This window comes from Platalea leucorodia, assembly GCF_965183815.1.
Source record: "Platalea leucorodia genome assembly, chromosome: 7".
NCBI classification, from domain to species: Eukaryota; Metazoa; Chordata; class Aves; order Pelecaniformes; family Threskiornithidae; genus Platalea; species Platalea leucorodia.
In genome coordinates this window covers 16731131-16753799 of record NC_138829.1, presented here as the reverse complement: position 1 = coordinate 16753799, position 22669 = coordinate 16731131, and the positions used below count along the sequence as shown (strand labels likewise).

The 22669-nt window shown below is 42.0% G+C and overlaps 1 protein-coding gene across 1 annotated transcript in view; it reads left to right on the top strand.

Annotated features, from left to right (window-relative positions):
* Nucleotides 1–17737, top strand: part of TUNAR (transmembrane neural differentiation associated intracellular calcium regulator) — a gene marked incomplete at both ends in the record, with an annotated part of 28567 nt that extends 10830 nt beyond the window's left edge. The window contains one exon of the mRNA XM_082316648.1: nucleotides 17552–17737. Within this exon, the coding sequence (XP_082172774.1) occupies nucleotides 17552–17737 (186 nt within the window). The remainder of the gene's footprint in view (nucleotides 1–17551) is intronic.
* Nucleotides 17738–22669: the final 4932 nt, after the last annotated feature.

The following is a 22669-nucleotide window of genomic DNA, read 5'->3' as shown; positions in this document are numbered from 1 at the left end:
GATGTACCCAGCTGGCATTGATCTAGCTGGATTAAGTAACAGCCAGAGGAAAGATGGTAGGGTGTGGGCTTCGGGGTGCATCTAATGGATGTAGCAGGACTGTGACTGTGGTTTCAGGTAGCTGCTTCTCATGGAGGGTGCGGGCCCTTGTACTTTCTAGGAGACTCCTGCTCCCACCGGGCTACGTTGGAGCTACCTTGGGCACAGTTATGTGTGCAGCAGTCCTGTAACTGCAGCAGAGATATAGCTGATGTCAGTTATAAATGACTGCAAGTTGGAACAGGAGGAATTTATAAGCCATGTTTGGGAGATTTTAAATACATTGTTTACTGTGCTGTTAAAAAAATGTGTAAGATTATAACAAAATAATGAGGACCAAACATCTGTAAATCTTCCTTTGATGAGATGTCTAGTAATATCTTAATGTCTACAGTTTTGACAGCAAAATGACACAGAAAAAAAAAAAAACAAAATTAACATTTAGAAGTCAGGAATGAGAAAACAGAAGGAAGGCAACAGAGACTTGTGCTAACAGAGGGATTATGGCTCTTGAGAGAGGGCAATGTGCCATCTATAAAGAGCAGACATTTTTGCAAATCCTTGTTTTCCTGGTTAGCAATTACTACCTGGCAACAGTGAGGAAGAAGCAGTCCATACAGTGCTTTGACAAGGTGGAAATCATCCGCTTTAATGAAATGTTTGGTAGCTCTGCGCAGCACCCTCCTGGCAGCACATACCTGGAAAGAGTGCTAATGAGCAGGGAGGACAGAGGTGTAGTTTCTCAGAGCCAGGGTTGTTCATGCTGACCAACTTCCCAACTGCAAAGGGTATCCCTGTGCTCACAGAGGTGCCCGCAGGACCCCAGAGGCCCTAACTCCCCAGTCCCCACCTGGTGCTTTGGCCACTCAGCCATCCTTCCTGTGACAGGCAACGGCATACAGCAAAAATGTTATTGCAAGTGTGGTGTGGAAGAGTTTGTTCTTAACTGGTTGTGAATCGTGTGGAGGGTGGCACAGTCATCAGGCTGGTAGAGCGTGGTGTACATGCAGGTATCTATGTGAAAGCTATTCTCTCCTTAATTATTTGCAAATACCTGCATGTGGTGAAGTGCTGTGCATTTGTAAGTCATGCACATTTTCTTCTCAGTAATGTTTACTTTAGCCCCAGGGAGAGTGCAGACAGCGTAGCCGTGACCAGAGCGGATGATTTCGTCAGAGGAGGGAAGTTACCCGGCCTCACTGACAGATTTTTATGAAGGGTTTCTCAAAGCCAGCCTGCAGCAGTGCATCACTACAGATATGCTTTTGACATTTGTAGTCCAAGAAGCAGCGGTATTCAAAGTAAAACACTGCCAGTGGGTTTCCATAAAAAGCCTGATTCTTGGATTATTTGTGGGGGTTTGAATGTAGCTATGAGTTGTACAACCCTAAGATTTCTCTTGGAAGGTCTCCACCAGCCTACATCCATCTTCCTTTCCCCCCTGAGCACAGCGCGCCGCAGCAACACTGCTTTGTTCTGCAAGATACCTGCAGCCACCCCCTGTCAGTGAGCAGCTCCTGCTTTGGCTTGCACCCTCCAAGCAAGCTCCAGTGAAGAAAGGATTGGAGAAAGGAAGAAGGAATTGGGAACAACTGGAAGAGAGAGAGTCATGACCTTGGGAAGATAGACTTAGGAGTTCTCTGAAAGTTTTCTTTCAGAAATAAGCCAAAAAATGCTCCTGGCCAAACCTTAGCTTCCTGAAAATTTGACAGAATTAATTTTTTCTTCATAACATAGATTAACCTTTTGGAAAAATAATTAGAGTCTCTCTTACTAACCCATGTGGAATAGATTGTCCACTTTTCCTATGGCTGCTGCCATAGGTCCTAGTCTGATTATAGGAATGAAATGCAGGCAAGTGTAATTATGATGCAGGCAGATTTATGTGTCCCCAGACAGGTTTTCAAATAACAAAAAGAATATAAATAATGGATCTATAGAAAGAAAATGTCCATTATTAAAATCAACCCACAAGCTTGTACCATGGAAAAGCTTTCTTCTTCAACACAGCTGTCAGCCCCGCTGAGATTTTAAATTGGAGTTTGTCTAGTGTAACTCTCACTTTCTATTTAAAAAGCAAAGTCAGAAGCATTAAACTTTTGTCTTGGCTTTTAAAAACACAGGAAAGCTAATATAATTGCTGTACTAATGTAGAGTTATGAGCTTTTAGGCTCTCCAGTTTTTGGCAAAGAAAGGTTATGTCTTTTGATTCATGGAATAAGGCATTTCCCTATATAAATTTGCCATACGCTTTCTCTTCCAGAAAAAATCTTCATCCCTTCCTCTCCTCCGGACTGTTTGGCATGGCTCTTTGGTTTGTAACTGCCTGTGCTTCCCTTGAGAGCTGGCTGCATTTCAGTCACCGATCACTGTGCAGAGTTTCTATGTGAATTATTGGATTGTGCTTGTCATCTGGAGATCTAAGAAATTGAAAAGTATGGTTCAAATGTCAGAGTGCCACTTGAAAGGCTTCCAGTGATGCAGAGCCAGGTCTGTGGTCTGACTGAGGCAATGCCTATGCCAAACTCAACAGAAAAAGTCTCTGGATGACAAAAGGATGTCCCCTGGCATGAGCAACCTGGCTTCCAGCTTCAGCCTAAAAAAAGAGTGGTTTAGAGGGTGACATAAAGTTGCAACCCTGTGAGGAGATCAAGGGTCGGATATGTTACCTGTGTCAGTGATGTTTGGGAGAAGCTAAGGACGGATAGGATAAGCAAAATAGGACTTAGGTTCTGTTCTTAAGTTAGACAGGCTTGTGTGAATGCAATTAACCAGCTGGGAAGTCTTTGGAAAAAAAGGACTTCAAAGAAAGGGAAATCTTTGGAAGGTTGCTTCTGTATCAGGAGGAAATGGAGAGAAATTTAGTTTAAGGATGTCTTTCTGAGTTGTGTTAATTTATTTTCATTCATCATTGGCATTAATTAATACTGAGTTGACAGGACAGTGCCATTATTAGTGCTTTATGCATCTTCTTCTTTAGCAAAATAGTATGTATAATAGCAAAACAAAAAAAAAGGAAACCTGCACATTTTATTTGGGTTTTTTTGTGCCCCTCCTTGGAGTCTCTAGAGCCATAGATCAATTGCTGGTGTTTAGTGACCTCCTGCCCAAGAGTGTAGGGCCTGTGGGGGGGTCTTCTTCTATGGCTGGCACTTGTACAGTGCATAATCTAAGATGACACTGACCCTTGCAGCCTTATGGGAATAATATTTTCAGCAGGATGAATTGTTCTTGAATGTTTTCTTCAGTGTACTCTGTGACATGCCCAAACATTTTTTTCCTCATCTTGAGCGTATGTCCTACATTTCCTCTCTGCCCTTTTTGTTGTATGGTTTTGATTGTAGCCAACAGCAAAGGTCAAAAGATATTTTACTGTTTCTATTTCTATGTTTCTGTTAAGCTGAATTAAATTGTTGGTGCTGCAAAGTGACTTGTTAAAAAGCTTATGCTGCAAGACTTCAACCGGTATAAACTGAAGCTGAGCTGCATCAGTTTAAACCAGATGGTCCAGGGAGACAATGCGGTCTGAAGAACGGGGTACTGATCTGGAAACCAAGAAAGAGAGTTCAGTTCTCTGGAGCTTCAATGGGCAGCTTCATGAATTTAGATAAAGTTTTTCATCTTGCTCTGCCTCAGGTTTTCTGGATGAGTGGTAGAGCGACACTGTATTTTGAAGCACTTTGCACACTCAATTTTTCAATCACATAGTCTTATTCCTTTCACATCTAACATTAATCAGTACAACTACGTGCTTAATTTACATTACAGACAGGTTCTGAAATCATAATGCCTAGGAATGCTAAGGTATCATTGAATAGGTTAATTGTGTTTACTAGTGTCTGTGAGTATTCACTAGAAGGTATCATTTCTCAGTTCAGAATTGAACCAGCACTGAGTTTTGCCCATCAAGCAGCCTTCCATTTCTTTCATATGTAATAAAGCAAATCCAGAAATTTTCTCAGAGTATGAATGATTCCTATCAGAGTGTCCGGGTTAACCTGAACTAATATTTAGTTCAGTCTTTTAAATTAGCCCTCAAATGGCCTTTGGAGAAGTTTGGCTCAAGTGTCTTTTATTTTTTTTTTTAATCTACCTATTAGAATTTCCTTAAATGTCATGAACTGGCAATACCTGAATATCTCTTCTATGATTAGTGCTCATTTCCCAATTTTGCTTTGTGAGGAAAGTCTTTTCTCTCACCAGAGCCTGAAGAACATTGTTGCACTGCAGGGCTGCCATCTTCTGTGGGTTTTAGATGGTCCGTGAACACAAGCTTTTTTTTTACAGGTATGCTCATTTCTCCCAGTCACCTCATCCCAGCATTCCTTGATGCTGCCTTACAGCATGAAAGGGGAAGAAATGGATAAACATCTCCCTAGAGGACCATTTGGCTTTAAAAATACGAGTAGAGCCAAATGGATACTTTACAAATGTGAGCAAAGTATCTCAGCTGGGAAAGCATCAGTCCTACAGGGATGGTGCGACAGCTGCTAGAATAGAAAACAGGTCTGTGTGAACATGCAGAATATCTTGGGTAAAAATTCATAACAGATAAACACTTTTTGTTTTGAAAATTAAGTTGAAAGAAACATTACCAACCTACTCTTTCTAGGCATGTTGCTATTCATTTACCTGTCACACCAGTTCAGTGGGACTCAGTGTGTTATAAGGACTCTGGGACTTACACGCAATCATTTCCTATGACAAATTTTACATAGTTCAGATACTATGAATATTTTATTTATTATTATCAGCCTCTTTATTGCAAGCAATATTTTTAAAGAATCCATTATGTTAAAAAAAATCAAGGTTAAATTTGGTGCTCTGTTCTGGGGGAATAAATCCAGATTAGCTTTCCTTTTAACAGTAATTTTACTCAAGGTTTTGTGAACGGAATTTGGCTTGGTGTCCATTGAAGAAAAATGTAGCAAAATATACATTCCTCTCCCTAAATTCTTAAGAAGAATTATCAATATGCTACTGAATACTCTTAATATAAGAAAGCAGTGAAATATTTTCCATTTTGTGGCTATGCTCTTGGTCTTATTCACATTTTATATGAGCATTGTTTTAAATTGCTGGCACTACATTAGAGTATGTCAAGATGCATCATATAAACATATACAATTTACCATGACCTTGAGGCAACGTGATGTGTATGTTGCATTACATTAGCTATCAAAATATGTTCCTTATATAGTTCAGTACCCACTGTAGACAGAGAAAGAACGTGGGTTGTTAAGCATACCGTATAGAGTTGGAAGACATATGCAAATAATCTCTCCAGATCTATAGCCACATCATTTGTGTCTTTAAAGAGAATAGGAATAAGCTATAGGAAGAAAATTAATCCAAATGGCTTTGCTCCATATGCCGGGTGACATCCTTTGCTGCACAATGGAAACCTCTGACCATCAGGAAGCATGATACTGTGAGGGTGACTGAGCACTGGCACAGGTTGCCCAGAGATGTTGTGAAGTCTCCACCCTTGGAGATATTGAAAAGCTGTCTGGGCATGGTCCTCAGCAACTGGCCGTAAGTGGTCTTGCTAGAGCAAGGGGCTTAGATGAGGCAACATCCAGAGGTCCCTTCCAGCCTCAACCTTCTGTGACTCTGTGACATCCACAGCTCGCAACAGCGAGCGCTTGTTATAGCAATGCAGCTGTGCCCAGGGGTTAGGAAATCCAGCTCTTCCCATACTCCTTTCTACACTGCCCATCCTTATGGCCTTGCCAGAGCATTTGATGAGTTAATTGTGACCTTTTCACTCCTGAGTCCCACTTTTCTGCTGTGTCACAGAACTCCACCCTGAGCCCTAAAGAGGAGAGGCGTCACCTCACTCGTGTTTTCCCAAATGTGCTACTCCCTGCACAGCCAGCTTTTTTCCCCGGGAGCGTGGGACCTGTGCACATGGAGCTGCTGCCTCTCCCGCACACTGTGCTTGCTCTGAGCACAAGCCAGAGGGGCAGATGCTCCTGTGGATGGAGGGCCTGGCTCTCCTGGCTGTGCTGGGTTTGTGCAAATCGACCTTCAGCAACTTGCTTCAACCTTCTGTTCTTTCCCCCGCCTTCCCATACTTCGTACTGTTGTAATTTTGTAAGCTGCTTGGGCTAGGTATCGTTCTTGCTATCTGTGTCTGGTTTCTAGCCCAGACATCAGCAGGGGTTGCTGCATGCTGCTGCAATATAAATGACTAATGATGATGATAAAAGGTGTGGGAGTTGGTTGCCTGGGGTGTTATCCTACTTTGATAACTTTGTTTTAGAAACTAGCTTCTTCCCTCAAATTATCTGTTATTTTATCTTATTAGGTCTAATATTTTAAAAGCGGCAAGGAATGCCTCTGTTTTTGAAATCTCATCCCAGGACTTTGAAAGAGGCTTTGAAATTTTCAGAGTTTGGATGGTGTTGCTGTCATGGTGCCAGTAGCCTTCAGTGTGAGTTGCAGGTTATTGGCACCTATAAGAGTCAGCTGCAACTGTGTCCTAAAAGAGGCATTCAATAGGCAAATGCTCTATTTTTAAATTTGGGCTGATATAGGTAATAATTACACACAAAACAGTATGTGAAAAGAACATTATCAAGGTTGCACAGCTCAGCACTTGAAGCTAAGAAATGCTGCAAGTAAAATTGTCTCTACTCCATTAATTTGCCACCTTGCACAGGTGCATCAGTCACAGACTATTTTTGCCCAGGATCTGAGTCTCGCTTGGTGCGCATAATAGATGACACAGTTTGCGAGTTCAATACTTGATTTTCTTTCACTGTTCAATGCATAGCTCAGACTCTGCTGTGAAGGCAAAATTATTTCCCGCTGGGGCATTCCAGGGTGTTCCACCGTGCAGGTCCTTGCCACGTGCAAACACTGACTTACTTCCATTTACAGCATCTTAATAGCAATTCTGGGTATCATTACTCCTTAGTACAGCTGATAACCTAAGACAAAAAAAGAGTAAGATTACAAATATCCATAATTGTGGGTGCCCGATGTAATTTTTTTTGTACCTGGCAGCACATACTGCAGCTCCCGTTGGCTTCCACTGCAGTGGCCAGTACTCACCACTTTCAGACACTCAAGCCTCCAGGGCCAAGGCAGGCTCCCAGAAAATGAAGTACACAGAACAGGGGAGCAGCTTTGAAAAACGTGTTGAATGGGAATGAGTTGTCCCATTCCTCAGGGCAACATCTCGTGCCTGCAGAAAAAAGACTGCTGCTCCTCTTCTCAGGCTCTCCGGCCACCTTTTAAATTCTGCCAAAAAAAAAAAAAAAGCATCCTACAAGCAAAAGCTTTTTTCTCTCCTCTTCTATGGCAAATGCACTGTGCTCTGACTGAAGCTGGAATTTGGTGGACAGAATAGTGCTTAGCTAAAGCCTGCCTGATAACAAATGAATGGAAGGAGGCTGAATTCATGCTGGATCACCTTTAATTGTGACTTTTTTGGCTGGTCTTTGCAAATTAACTACAAAAAAACCCAAACAAACAAACAAAGAATTTATTTTTTAAAAGCAAACTGAAAACTTTTTGCTATTCAAATTTTCGTATTGACAACTGTCAATATAATTTCAACCTATTGAAGTGCTGCAAAGATCCTTTGACCTAAGAAAGTAATTAAACAGGAAAAAATTACAATAGAGGTAATTTAATTTATAAAACTGATCACTTGAAAATAAACACATTTTCAGATGCACAAGACCTTCTTCAGCACTTATATCAGGCCATCTCAGGTACAATAAAATTGAGAATGCAGACCTTGCTTCAAAAGTGAAGATACCTGAGTATTTCACAGAAAAAGTTGCTAGGTTTCTATATGGATAGAACAATTGGTTTCCAAGCATCATTCCTATAAACAGCAAAACTGGATGAATTTTTTCCAGAAAATACTTTCCCTGAGACAAACAGCTGGCATGCATCATTTCAGACCAAATGATTACAATTTTTAAAAGTTATAAAATATCCTGAACACAACTTTCCTAAATCAGAAAGTGTCAGTTGGCTAGAATTATTTGCAGTGTCCCTTAATCTAGCTGTAACTAATTTTTGGAATAAAGATACAGCTGGAAGTAAAAGAGGAGATTTTAGGCTTTCTAGATTGTTGTTGTACCCACAAACTAACAGCCCTTTGCTAGGGAAGCTCAAGCATTATATTCCTCAAGCTTCTGGATGCTCTGCTGGTGCACATTTGTTTTGTAAGGAGAGGTCATTTCTGAGGTAAAGGTAGTTTGATCCATTACAGGCAAAATTATCTTCTGGCCTTGGCTGAGATATTATATAGCAAAAAATTAATACAATTTTGTGTCACTTTTCTGTCTCTTAATATTTCTTAAATGTCTTGTGAAGCAACTCAGTTTCTGTTCCAACATGCAGTGGTGAGGGCAGATCTTCAAATTGCTTATGACAGAGGTTATGTGCCTTCTGGCAGATAATGGAGACCTGCCTTTCACTGAGACTTGGGTACTGTATTTTTTCCTTTACAGGGCTTCAATGTATTTTTACTCCTAAAAGAGAACCCTGAAGATGCCCTTGAAATAGAAAACGAGGTACTGAGATCTGAAATGATGGAAAGAGATACTTTAACATCTCATTCCTCCACATAGCTATTTCAGCTAATGCTACTTTTATCTGGGCAAAAATGCAAATTATAAGGCTTTTAACAGTTGGGGTTTTTTTAATTTGAATATGCCAGCATCCAGGTGTGCTTACTGTAGAGTTTTTTTGTTCTGTTTTTTTAAGCTCAGGAAAGACTGGCAAAGGAGTAAGAGAGATTAACTCTGCCTTCAAACTTCAAATCTTTATTCAATCATAATTTCTGGGGTGTGGAAGAGATAGATGTTAACTTTTTTTTTGCCTTTTTTTTTTTTCTCTCTGCATGAAAAGTGTCCCTTCTACCAACCTTGGTATGTATAAATTATAAAATCTTTGGAGTAAGGGCAATACATCTTCAGAGGGTGTAGCACACAGGCTCCACATTAATACCAGAAGTCCAGAAAGGTTTTGTACTTTGTTGCTCCAAAACCCCCTAGTATAACTAGAAAAGGCAGAGAGAAAGGCAAGCAAGATAACCAAAAGCATGGAATGGCTTCTGTACAAGGAATGACTAGACAGACCAGAATTTTTCAGTCTTGAAGAAAGATGACTGCAGGGATATGGTAAGAGACCTACAGCATTCTAGGTGGCTTGCAGAATAAAAGCCAATTACTCACAGTTTCTCAAATTACATAGTGAAGAATCAAGTGACAGGTTCAAATAACAAGTACATACTTTTTCATATGTCCCTTAATAATCTTGTGAGCTCATTGCTAGAGGACACGGTATAGAAAAAAAAATAATAACATGAGTTCAAGCAGCAATTAGACAAATTTAGAGAAAACAAATGTATGAAGGGGCATTAAACCTAAAGATGCTTCCTCTAGGGGAGCAAGTCCTTGACCTGCAGATTTCTGGACTCCAGTTAGGTACAGTGGGGTAAGCATTACTATAGGCTTGTACTGTGCATCTTTGGCATCAGCTAATGGCAAGGGGACACCTGATCAGCTGGACTGTGGTCTGGCTCCATTTGGCTGCTTTTATGCCCATTAATGCCACAGCGTGTCTGGCATCTTATAAGGCAATTCTGGTAAATCTGGACTTTGGCTAGCTCAGTCTGTCCTTTCGCCACTGATGGGAAAGGAGCAGCGGTGAGACACAAAATACCCGTTCAGGGCTGGTGTTTGCTTCTTCTTCTCCTTCCCCATTGCCGCTGCTGCTTCGGGGGCAGGAGCCCCTTGGGCTCTGCAGGATGGGGCTCAGCAGACTCTAGATGAAGAGGGAGCCTAAGAGATCTGTGCCTTGTCATTGTGTCCAGAATATGCAACTTTCATCTTTCAGCACTAACTGTTCATTGCAGCAGAGCAGTAAATTGTCTGAAAATGGAGCACACAGATCATCAGTTATTTTTTTAGAACCAGTGCGTTTGCACACATTGCAGAGGGATAGATGCAAACAAAATAAACACAGACCATGTAATTTTTCCTCTCTTCTTGCTGATAGAGGGTATTAGGAGTTAATCGCAGGAAGAGTGGGAGGAAAGAAATACTCTTTTGACTCAAAGGGTCTGAAAAGAAATATGGAGTATTTAAAAGGAGCAAAATGGCAAGTGTGTGCTGCAGTACCAACCGAGAGTCAAATGTTTCTGCTTCTGAGTATTAGCACCAAGCAACCAAGCACAGTGCTGCGTATCAGGAAAACAGATTGTGAACAGAAAATAGGCCAGTCTAAACCAACAAGAATTATACTGAAATTTCACCACTGTTTGGGCCCAGCCAGAAAATTAATCATCTCTGGATTTATGAAATTTGGAGTTTGAATTGTAAATGCTTCCAGTTGTGTTTTAAATAGATTGTTAATTTTGATCAATAACAATTCATTCTTCATCATGCAATTCGCATCAAAGAGGAGAGGGCTATGGGTTAAAGGGTGACTTACTCTCATTTCAGTCAGGTTGGTTTCTTACACAAACTAGGACTCGTGAAGCCTTATGAATCCTGGTATGGGAGCCCTTGCTATAGGTGGAGGAGCCAAAGGCTGTTTGTGAGTCTATGGATAGCACTGTCTGCACAGAGGCAGGTAAAGGAGAGTCTGCAGTAATAGCCTGGTATTTAAGGATCATTATTCTGTTACAGATCGTAGCTTTGTTTCTAAGATAGGGATACTTGTATTCAAAATATCTGATCTTTTTATAATAGAGCTTAGGCATCCTGAGCATTTCAGGGTTGTGCATGGTCCCAGAGATATAAATGAAGAGAAGGAAGATAAAACTGTAAAACTGGCTGCAAGTCCTTTGCCTCCTCTGAGTTCTGAGCTGCCTGGGGGACAAAAACGGCTGCCAGAACAAACTGGATCAGACGCATGGTGGGGAGCAGGATGAACCCTGTAATGCATTACTTATTTGAATTCTGCCCTCTCAGAACCATCTCTTTGCTGCTGAGTGCCTGTTTTATTCTAGATGAGGTCTCACATTGCTGAGACCTTTGGAAATATCCTGGCTGTAGTGCTATAAATAGCATGTATTTCCCACTGACTAAAACTTGCCAGCATAGCAGCAGCCTGATGTGGGTTTATTTTCCTGCTTGAGGACTACATAAGTGCTTGTGTCCTCTCTCCGCTGAGACATCTCTTCGCTTTAGGCACTGGTCTCTCTGCTCACTGCTGGGGAGTGTTATTGAACCTGGCTCGCATTCCTGCTCTCTCTGATCTTTTTTCTCTAATGAAAGACCTCTCCCTGGGCACCTTTCCTTGTCTCCCCTCTCTTTTCTTTTATGGCAGGTCTTTGCTTTTCTCTGGTATTCTGATTTCTACCGTGTATTAGTTTCTGCTCATTCCATTTCAATTCATCTGCTATTCATACATACTGTGCACTGCCTGTGCAAACTGCTGTGTCTGAATGAGCTTTTAGTGAAGTTTCTTATGGCCCCAGAGCTTCTCTTGGCTTTATCCCGCATTTATATGGTGCTTTTCAATCCTGTGAAATCCAACTCGAAAAATAAATGCAAATATGTGTCCCTGTACCCACCAGTACTTCTCTGAGCAGGATCTTGACTGATAGCTGACAGCATGTTGTGTTAGCGGAGTTTAGGAGAGGACTTATCGAGCCCAAATGGCACAAGGATCGTGAGTGGATACAAAGTGATCACAGAAATGAGAATATGCCAATGTAATCCTCAGAAAAAGGACGGCTAATGAGCACAAATGTGTGTGCTAACTTTGCCTTCCTCCCACAGGCCACTGGCAGGAGTGTGGTATACACTTAACTGCCCTGCTCAGCATCTTGCCTGGGGGCTGTCCAGGACTTGAGCCAAGCACCCAGCTATCCCAAGCCTGCCCTTGGAGGAAAACAAGGTTAAAAGAACTTGTGAGGAGGAAAGGAACAAAACTCCGCTTGGCCATGATGTTTAAGTGGGGTTAAGTCCTGAAGAAGCCTCTCCTCCCTGCTTGGTAATTCGAGCACTTCTTTGTGAGATAAGGGAAGGTGTCAGCTCCAACAGCATCTGAACTCACACTCCGCTTTGTATGATTTCTGTGCCCTCTTCAGTTTGCTAATCAAAACAAGTTTCTGCCGTGTGTTTCTTATCCCCAGAGGGTGGAACTGTCCTCAGAAAATTAAAGCTCTCTTATCTCTTAATGTGTCATCACAACTAATAGCCTGGGGACTGTAAACAAATTTAAATATCAAAACAATTTGGCTGGTGATTGTCTGTGATTATGGATTAAGAATACAAAATTTAGGCTTGCTGATATTCAAACTAGATTGAATAAAAGGAGCCAGATCCTCAGCCAGTGTAAACAGAAGTAGCTCAGCTGAACGCAGGGGAGGGAGACTGCTTTGTGCCAGCCTAAGCATCTGACCCTGGGAGCTTCTCAGAAGTTTTCATTCTTGTTTTTCAAAGTGCCAGATAATACGTGACAGCACAGGCTGATCAGGAGGAGCACTGAGGGTCCCTGGCAGAGCCCAGGCCATCCTCCCCTCCTCTGACTTCCCAGGAGCTCTGCTTCTGCTGGCTGTGCCTTCCACTCGCAGCCTCTTTGGGGAGCTCATAAATAATGACTTAGAAGAAAAATGATTTAAGATTACAAAACTTTTTCAAGAGCAAGTCAAGGTGCCAGCATATTCAAAAGCTGACAGATATGTTGGGGCAGGTACTTCATGAGGGATGTGCTTTGTATCTTTGATGTGACAAACATACTGCAGTAAATTTACAAGCGCGCACTTGCTGCTGCCTTTTCCAAAGCCCTGCCACTAAGCCGTCACCTTTAGCTCAGTCACTGCTCACGCTGAGGGTGAAGAGTAAGGATTATCTGCTTTTGCTAGAAATGCTTCGCCTAGTTCACTGGACTCTTTGCAATGACAGTGGTGTGCAACAGGTCCCACAGATTTGGGGAGGTGGTAGTGGGTGCATTTTATAGCACTGGTGCATTTGAAATTTTTCATGTTGGCATCTCCCTCTTTTGGAAGTATTTATGGGGCCTCACTTTTGCTATGGATCATTTTCTGACATAGGCTGGGCAGTTCTTCAAAGAATCCCACAGATAAGACACTGAGGCAGAGAGAGAGAGACTAAGTGGATTTCCCGTAGATGTGTAAGAAATCAGCAGTAGTGCAAGGAGATGAATAGTGCAAGGAGTGTCCTAACCACCGAACTGTCCTTTTCTCCCCTGTGCAATGCAGAATACATGGAATACCTATCTTTTCATGGATAACTTTTCGGAATACATCTCTTTTCAAAAGGCTGATGTTAGGTTAATGATGAATCTTACAAAATGAAATAGGAAGCACATTAATTTTGATGTGGCAGGAAAGTGCTTTCCTGATGAAGTAGTAATTAAATAAGAAGGATAGTTATTAAAGAACTGGTAAATCTAGTGTTCTCTATCCCTCCTATTTCAGCACTTCTAGCAGCAGTTCTGGGTAAGGAAAAGGAGCGTTTCTGACAAGCGTGAAGTCCCACCAGAAAAATATAAAAGGAGCTATGTGTCATAAGAAACTTAAAAATATGAAACAATGTCAAATAAATGAAATCACTTTCCAGAAGAGAATAATAAAGACTGAAAAAAGGTACCCAGAAAGCCGGAAGACTTTTCTATTTTCTTAATTGGGGTAATTATACTAAAACTGACAGCAAATATTTTCCCAGTAGCAAAAAACACCCACAAACCCCAGCCAGCCAAAATATCGCTCTGAGCGTGAGATCTGTGAAGGTTAAAGGCTTGAGTCTGCCATTAGGAGAGTGCTCCTCTTCTCCCAAGGTCAGTCCTTAAATGTAGAGAAGTAATTTTGGTTCTGGTCTCCTCAGTTCAAAGTCAACGCTTACCTTGATTTCAACAGTGCTATATTTGGCGAAGTACTAATATAATTGTATTTGGTCCCAGTCTTGTCCTGTTTGAATGTTAAACGCCTCTTAATACCAAGTCCGTTATGCTCTCTCTCTCTCATAGTTTAGGTGATGTATAAAATAGCAAGCAGTGTGGACCCGCTGGAACAATCCCTCCAGGGAAACTAATGGTGCCAGTGTCCACACTACACGTGTTTTGGGGATTTTACTTCAGACCAGCTTTTGTCTGGACCCCTGCTCCCATTGACTGAAATTTCCTTTATTGTTTTTATAGCACGTGAAGAGCTCATGAAGCACGTCTTTGGGTGTAGTTTCATCCAAAAAGGATGCAGTTCATGCAGTCCTAGGCTGCATCATAGCGTGAGACAAATCCAGTACACAGGCATGACTGGAGCAACAGAGATGACCTCCAACAAATCACACTGTGCATCAGCCCATGTATAAACTTGCAACTGCTGTTGCCTCCTTGTTGTTCCTTCATGTTCATCACGGCCCCGGTCACCAGCTTCTCCATGCATATTTCACCGCATCACACTGAGGACATTCTCCCTCAGTTAAGGCCCCTTAGTGAGACAGAAATAACCTGGCAGTCTGAGTCACGTTGGCAGTGTTTGGGCTTGAAACCCCTTGGTATCTCCTTGCTAATAATTAGAACTCGCAAAGAGGAGAAAAGTGATTGTACAACATCAGGTCAGAGATTGTGCAGCTCAGGGACCCCCTCTCATGCAGTACCTAGTAATGGGTGCCTGGGAAAGACTTAATAACAAGGCAAGGATGTGGTGGTACTTCCCCAGCATTCTTTCTTAGCTTCCAAAAAATTCACAATCCAATGATTTCCTAAGCCAGAGGCTTTGTCTTTATATCTAATGACCTTTGATATGTTTTTTTCTTTTGTGAATTATTTAGCTACTTTTTATATTTGTGTTAATTTTAGGATGTACAGGGTCCTGCAGGAAGGAGTTTGACACTTTAACTTCATGCTGCACAGTCTGGATTTATTAAGAAAAGACTGGGGATGTTAATAAGAGGGGTTCAGATGCCCCCATGCTGCCTCTGCTCACATTCATCCTAGAAACAGGATTGTCTAGTGCATGTGGTGCAGAGTCACCATGCTCAAGTTAAGAGTGTCGGTGGATGTAGTGCATGTACAAATCCATCCCAGCTGGGGCTCTGCACTACTCTGTGGGGGTTTAGGTTGATGCGAATGGAAAACTCTTCCTAAACCATGGGATGCAGACAGACCCATTGTACCTTCTCTGGCTTTTTTCAGAGCCGGAAGGGCTTGGCCCACAAGATGTTTGGGTACGATCATGTTTCTGTGGGAGCCAGAGGTGCTGAATCAAGACCGCTCAGCTCTTGTGGGAACCAGCCAGCAGGGACTTCACCCTCCCCTTGAATCCTTGTTTTCCAGGCCTGGGACTTTATCAGGTCGTATTTGTGATCCCTCTTGATTTTTCAAATAAACAGTAAGAAGAAAACACTTGGCCAGAGGCAAAACCTCCCAGTTACTGAAGGGGAAAAGAACACAATATCTAAATGACTCATGGCTTTGAGGGTGAAGTAATGACTGCGTGTCATAGCTTGGGATGTGGGTTTGTGGTCTGATGGCACACGGAGTGGACGCGCTTGGGTTGTGATGTTAATGTAAATGGCTTTGGTAGGAATTGTCCTGTGACTTACTAGAGCCAATTTCCTTGTTAAGATATCACTGATTGCAAGGCGGCAATTAATAAGGCACGGAGGGCACCCACCAGATGCAAAGCTGAACCAAGCCCTCCTTTGGACATCAGCCAGTGGCAAATAATGACAAAGCCCTTCTCCTGCTAGAAGAGGTGGGTCCTGCGGGAGGAGCGGCAGGTGACTGTGGCTGGAAGAACAGTGGGGACCAGGGAGTTTCTGAGGGCTGGAAGGGAACCTGGAGGGGGGCAGCAGGAGCCAGCGTGCCCTGGGAGGTACCTGGGTGCCTCTGAAGTTTTGTTCTCCTGGGGGAGGTTACCCAAAAACCTGCTGGATGAGCACGTTCTGATGTCTGATGCAGTATCCTTCTGCCTGGTGCCCCCTGCTCCTGATGACTTGCATCTGCTGTGGGTGCCCTCAGGTTACTGCCTGCCTTGTTCTTGTTTTCCGCTGAATCACTTGGTGACACTAAGGCAAAACACGTAAATGCTAATGCAAGTGTAAGTATAAAGGCCAGTGGCACCTCTGCAGACCCCCGCCTCTGCCTTGCCAGCAGTTGCTTGTCCTATATATGAACAACTTGCAGATCCCACAACATACAGGTGGTTTTGTCTGGATCCTCTGTTTTTCCTCTCAGTCTCTCCCTCACAGGATTTCCTCACCTCTCCCACTCCTCTCCATCCTTTTGCTGTGCAGGCCAGGAGCTCAGTGGAGCTGCAGGTCAAGGCTCTCCTCTGGTGATACCTGCTGGGGGGGACATGTTCCTCTGCAGGCAGCGGCCAGTTCTGGGGGAGCCCTTCCCACCCTGAACATCCATGCTGCGTGGGGTATAGTGGTTTTGCTCTGTGGGTTAGCGGAGGGAGGAATGAGGGAAGTGCCTGTGTCCCCTTTCTCCTCCAACCAAACCCCTCCTATAGGCAGGAGATGTTGGAGAGCATTTTTTACTACATCCTACTACTGCTTCCTGCAGCAGAAACATCACGGGATATGGTTTGCAGCTTGGGAGACAACAGCAGGGCATTGCCTGAACCCAGCTGTTGGCAGATCAGTTTTCTTTGGGAAACCAGCCAGCCTTTTTCAGTTTTCTAGGGCACTTTGGTTTGCCCGTGAGATCAGAATTTGCAGTGTTAGATAAGCACAGATAAATAGAATTTATCCATTTCTAATTTGAACAATCAAATATTTACCCAGGTCTCAGCACCTGGTGGAAGAGCAAGGGAGCTTCTTTGTTTGTGGCTCCAGCAGTGCCAGGAGTCAGGGCTAGGCCTGCACTTGAAGAACCTTCTTTTTTAAGCAGTTCAGGGGCTGGGGCTGCTGCTTGGGAAATGGCTGTATCCTCCCTGGAGGCAGATCGATACATTTCAGCTCACTGCACTGCAAGTAACTTTTCAGCGTACATTAAGAATGAGGAAAATAAAAGCCAAGATGGATGTTATTTTGGTTTTGCTTTTATTTTGAATTATTTATTGGGAAGTCACTGCTGTCTTCCTTCTCATCAGGAGACAAAATGCCTTTGTCTTTGGTGGTTTTTCCTATTAAAAACAAACGAGGTCTTACCAGTTTTATTTCCCTCACCCTCTTCCTTCTTGGTACTGCAGTGTAAATCTAGGGTCTCCGCAAGTTGATCAGATGGTCTCCTGCAGCCCTAATGTGGGCAAAGTCCCCACTGACGCTGGTGGAGTCACACCTCGTTGCTACATTTCTAATCAGTTTTATAACGACATTGCCGACGAGTTATATGTGTTACGAATGATTGCTGGCACATAAGCAGAGAGTGTTATGGAGGGTTACAATTAATCTACCGGCTAGCTGAACTATCATTTTAATTAAGCATTTACTAAATAGCTAGTAAAAACATTCATCCTTTTAAAGTGAATTCTTAATAGGAAGTGTTACGGGGCGAGAATTCTGCAATTGGCTTGGAAACTCAAACTAACAATCCATTTTGATGTTTTTCTTCCTAAATCTAGGTTATCCTGAAGGGGAGGATAAAGAAACTGGCCACCAAGATGGTAATCACTAGTGGAAATGAAGAAGATAAAGGCAGTCAAGAAAAGGAAAGCAAAGAAGAAACCATCTTGGCAATGCTTGGAATTATTGGGACAATTCTGAACCTCATTGTGATCATTTTTGTGTATATTTACACAACGTTGTAAACTAGAAGGCATGCAAATAGACCAGATAAAACGGCCATTAAGAGTGACGACAAACATTGCTGACTATTGACAAGTTGTTTAATCAGAATTGACTGTGTATTATATTAACACATCATAAAAGCACTGCCTGCAGGCAGCGAAGGCTGAAGCACAATTAATTTAACAAGACTTTTTCACACAGTAACAAGCTTAACTCTTCTGTCCTGCCCTCTTCCTTTCAGTTTGGGGGAAAATGACTGCAATTATGTAAGCTGTAGCTTTGAAGGAATCCACCAGGGATATGTTGTTTTAACACAATTAAAAAAAAAAAAAAAAAAAAAAGAAAGCAACTGTACACTATATACAATTAGAAATGTATACTGTATACTCGCAAAGATTGAACTCAAAGATAGCATCATAGCACAGATCACATGTCCGTTAGGTCAAATGATTTTTTCCTCTTGGTTTTTGCTTTTACTTACATTGAATCTGACAAGCTTTTTATTTAGAATGAACATATGGTGCAATCATGAAAAAACCAATTCCATTGAGCAAGGTCTGCCTAAACCTGATAAAATGTTGGGAGAAATACATTACATGGTTATTTTTCCTTTCTCATTTGCTTAACGTCTGTGTCTGTTCATACCAATGTTTATAAATATATATTTTTAATAAATGTGCTATATTTTTAGCATGAACCAAATATTTGGAGACACTTGTATTCATGCAGCTAAATTTTGTTTGATGAAGTGTCCTTTTTGACAATGGATGTTATTTTTCTCAGCAATTATACAGCAGTCTTGTTTGCAGCCCTCTCACTGTAGTCTGAAGCAAGCTCACATCATGCTCATATGCATGACTTGAAGTTGGAATGTCAGCTGAAAAGCATTGCTGCTTAATACGGGAAATAGCAAAACATTGTAAGGTGACCTTTGGAGACTGGTTGGAGAAAGAAGACTCTATTTATAGTTTAAAAAAAAAAAAAAAAAAGCAAATGAAAGGAATATTGAGGCATCTCACAATATTTCAAAATTCACAGAATTTATGGCTTTCAGAATCTGGTCACGCTCTCTAAGTACTTATATTGAGAGAAGCAAGCAGAGGATTATGCAGTTGAAAAGAGAAGTTTAGAGAGCCTGTAGTGAGGGGCTTAAGCAAAATCCAGACTGTAAATACAGAGTATATTTCAAATGTGAGGATGATTAACCCTTTACGCTTCTCTGACATGTGCTTTAACTGAGGTTGGTGCAGTGAAATTCTCTGACTTGTGTTTTTGGCAGGAATGTACAATGAAGATGATCACCATTTTTCTTCAGAGTTCAGTACCTATAAATATATGAAGCATTAAAAATATGAGACCTCAATTCTGCCTCAAGCTGCCTAAGTACATTGCCCATTAACTCTGACATATCCTCTTAAAAAATAGGTCAATTAATTGTTTACTGACTTGTGGTTTGTATTGTGTCCTCAGATGCACAAGAGGGATTGCTACTGAAGTCAGCTGGAGCTGTAAAAAGTTTGATCCTAGAGTCTCACTGATTTTAGTGGTCAGTCCTGTTCCTCTGGAATCAGTAATGAGCTTTCCACCGGTTTCCAGGGGCTAGGACTGGTCTCAAAAATTACAGAATTTCATTGCAGGATATAAAAGCAAGCCTGGAAAACCCTGAGTGGCACCTCTCATAAACAGAGGTGTTTAGTCTCTTGTGGTATTGCACATTCAATAAGAAAATCATCAGGAGAAGGGAAAAGGTCAGTAAATAAATTAAAATGAAATCCAATGTGAAGACTGAAGGAAGAAAGAGCAAAAATAATCTCCTGTTAATAAAAACATGACAGGCTGAGAGAGGTGAGAAAATGAGCGGAGATTTGAACAAGCAAAGAACGGCACAGAAAGAGGGTGCCAAGCACAGCAGGGTGGTGGAGGAAACACTTGTGTTTGGACGGTGCTGGTAGAGCTGCAGGTCTTGGAGAGGGTGAGAAACGTCAGTGGCACAGTTCAGTGGAGCCAAGTGAGGCTGATCTTGGTTTTTAATTTATAGCTATTTATTGGTAATTCTAAGAAATTAGCAAACTCTGCTTTTTGATCATTCTGAATGAAAAAAAAAATGGCTAAAATATATTTGCCTCCACTCTGCCTTTTTTCTATGGGTTAAACTACTGCTGATCGCAGCGTGTGGCAACGGCATCGGCGCTCCTGTCCCAGAGCACACCTGCACATACTCCAGGCACCTGGCTGACTCCTGCCTGCCCCTCGCGCTGGCAGGACCGTCTCTGCAGATGTTTCTCTTGAACCTCTCCTCCTCCTTCTCCAGCAAACACCAAAGCAATCTGCCTGAGGCTCGTACCCATCTTCTAGAAGGGGAGCCTGGGAAAAGGCAGTGTCCGAGTCAAGAGATGAGCTCTGATGCCTGATATTTCTTTGCCTCTCTCTGCTTCGAATGATACTACCTGTCATCTTCTTGGGGGCATGACGATGCTTAATGAATGAAATTTCATTAAGTACTTCTATTAATATTACAAATTAAAGCTCTGCATTGTAAAACAACGTAGAATCCCCTCCTCCCCAAAGTAAAGTAGCAACTTTAGCTGCTCATCACAGTTGCACTCCTTCAGACATGGGCCAGCATCTTCGCCAGGACAGGCTCTGCAAATAGCCCAAACGTGCTTAAGCTGAACTGGTGGATCAAAAAGCCTAAGGACTCTGTGTTTACTCTGCCTTTCCCAACAGAAGCCCTGTTCGGGGAAGAGTTTCCAGCTGTGGGTGTGCTGTACTTTGCCTGTTAGCGTAGGCAGTGTGTCCAGGTACCTGCCACCCTGCGCCATCAGCAGCCATGTGCTGTATGCTTTGCCAAGGGGCTTTTATTGCACCCTGAAATAGGAAGAAAGGTTTATCCCATTCCATAAAAAGTTTAACACTTAATATTTTAATTTTACAGGTTCCTGTTCACAGATAGTTCTAGAAATATCCTGGGGCAAGTACTTCTTAAGTAGATTCATTAAGTATTCATTTAAATAAAAATGAAGAGTTTCCTTCGAGGGCAATTTCTTTACCTTTTATTTGGTATTCATGAACACTGATATGGGAAAAGTATATTTTCAAGAATGACTGTGGAAGGGAAATGTTTTGTACAAAGATCTGAAAGTATGCCTGCCCAGGCAGCTGCACGCAGGCCTGCTTTCGGCCGAATGCCAGCTGGAGCCAAACTACCCTCACGCTTTTTTATGTGAGCAGTTTTCAGCATGCACCTATAAGAAATATTCAACTAGGTAACATATGTCATGGACACCTTATAGTCAGTAACTGCAGTATAAATAGTTGAATAAAACTTCTCATTACGGGTGCTGAATGGTAAATCTGCTTTGGCAAGGAAAAAGCTGATGATAGTCTAATTTTTGCCTTGACTTGTAGGTAACGCAAATAGTTTCCAAGGCACATTTTTTAAAATAAAATATTACTCCATTAGTGACAGGAACTTTCATGTTTGCATTTGAGTAGAAGGAAATAAATATACAATATCTTAATAAGATATGAAAACATCACGTTTTGCTTCTGTCAACTAAGAATACCATTGTATTTTTAAATTATCCTGTGTAGTTTGATGGTTTGTGTTATGGGAACGAAAAATCATTTCCTGAGGTGACAGGAAGGTGACATTCTCCCCGCTAGTGTCTGGTGTGTTGTCTGGTGGGTACAGAAGACTTTCAAGAAAGAAGATAAAACTGTTTAAATCACATTATGCACACAAGAAAGTGAGGAGAAAGAAGAAAGATAGGCTACTGCTCTCATCTCTGGTTCCTATAACTGCCACTGAAAATTCATCTTCTCAGGAATCGTGTCTTCATATGGGAATATATCTTCTTGCGTGCTGGCTGACAGGGCAGTCTTTTCAATTATGTACCTTTTGCTCTTTTTGCTTGCACCTCTGCGGCAGTGTGTGGCTCATCACACCTCAGGAAAGTTTTTACATGTACCCAGCCTGGGATTCTCTGGAAGCTGCTGTTTTGGTTTATTGTGGTGTAAAAGTCTACTGTGGGGCAGGATTTTATTATTTTAAGGACAGTCATCATCTTCACATTATTGTCTGATAATCTAGGTGATACTTTGCTGGTTGAATTCCCAGACCCATCCCTCCCCTGGCCCACAGGTAAAATTTTGATTCAGTAGACATCCAAATACAAAAAAAAATTCAGTTACATCATGATAAAGCTTTAGTATGAAGCATTACTTAAGTCCAAGTGTTTTGTATTTCCATTTAATCTATACCCTGCAGCTCACCCCAAAGGCCTCAAGGTCTCATCCATGTCAGGAGGTCTCATCATTTCTGAGTGAGAGTTGACATTCCAGAGTGCATTGTAGCATAAGCAGAGAACATGGCCCAAAGAGGGGAACAGGGATAAAAAGTAACTAAATTAAAACTTCTGCAGCACTGCAGAATTTGCTGATTAAATAGTTTGAGGTTTGGCTGGAGTACTTTGTTTCTGGCTAGCCAGTATTTTGGAGAAAAAATATTATTGTTCCTTGGAAAGTTTCTGGAAGAAATATGTCTAATTGAAAGAAAGAACCTCATTGAAAATGTTTCAGCAGCAATTTCCAGCAGCAACCTTCCAAAGAAAACACCGACCAGGCCTTCGAGTGACTCTGGCTTGCTTCCCAAGAGGACTTTTTGGCAACCCAGGAACACACTACACATATATGTAAGCAACTCTTGCTTACTGAGAGGCTTTGTCTTCTTTGGAGCAGAATGCACAGATTTACAAAGATTTATGAATATAAGGAATAGTAAATTATGCAGTCAACAAAAAAGAATGCTGTTCACCTTTATTTGCAGCAGATACCCTGCAGACACCCTGCAGAACCTGCACTGCTTCCGTGCCTGGCTGTGTATTTTGGAGGCTCTTCCCAAAGGGTCTTATGAACTCAGTGTAGCTTTCCTTCCCCACCACTGATCCAAG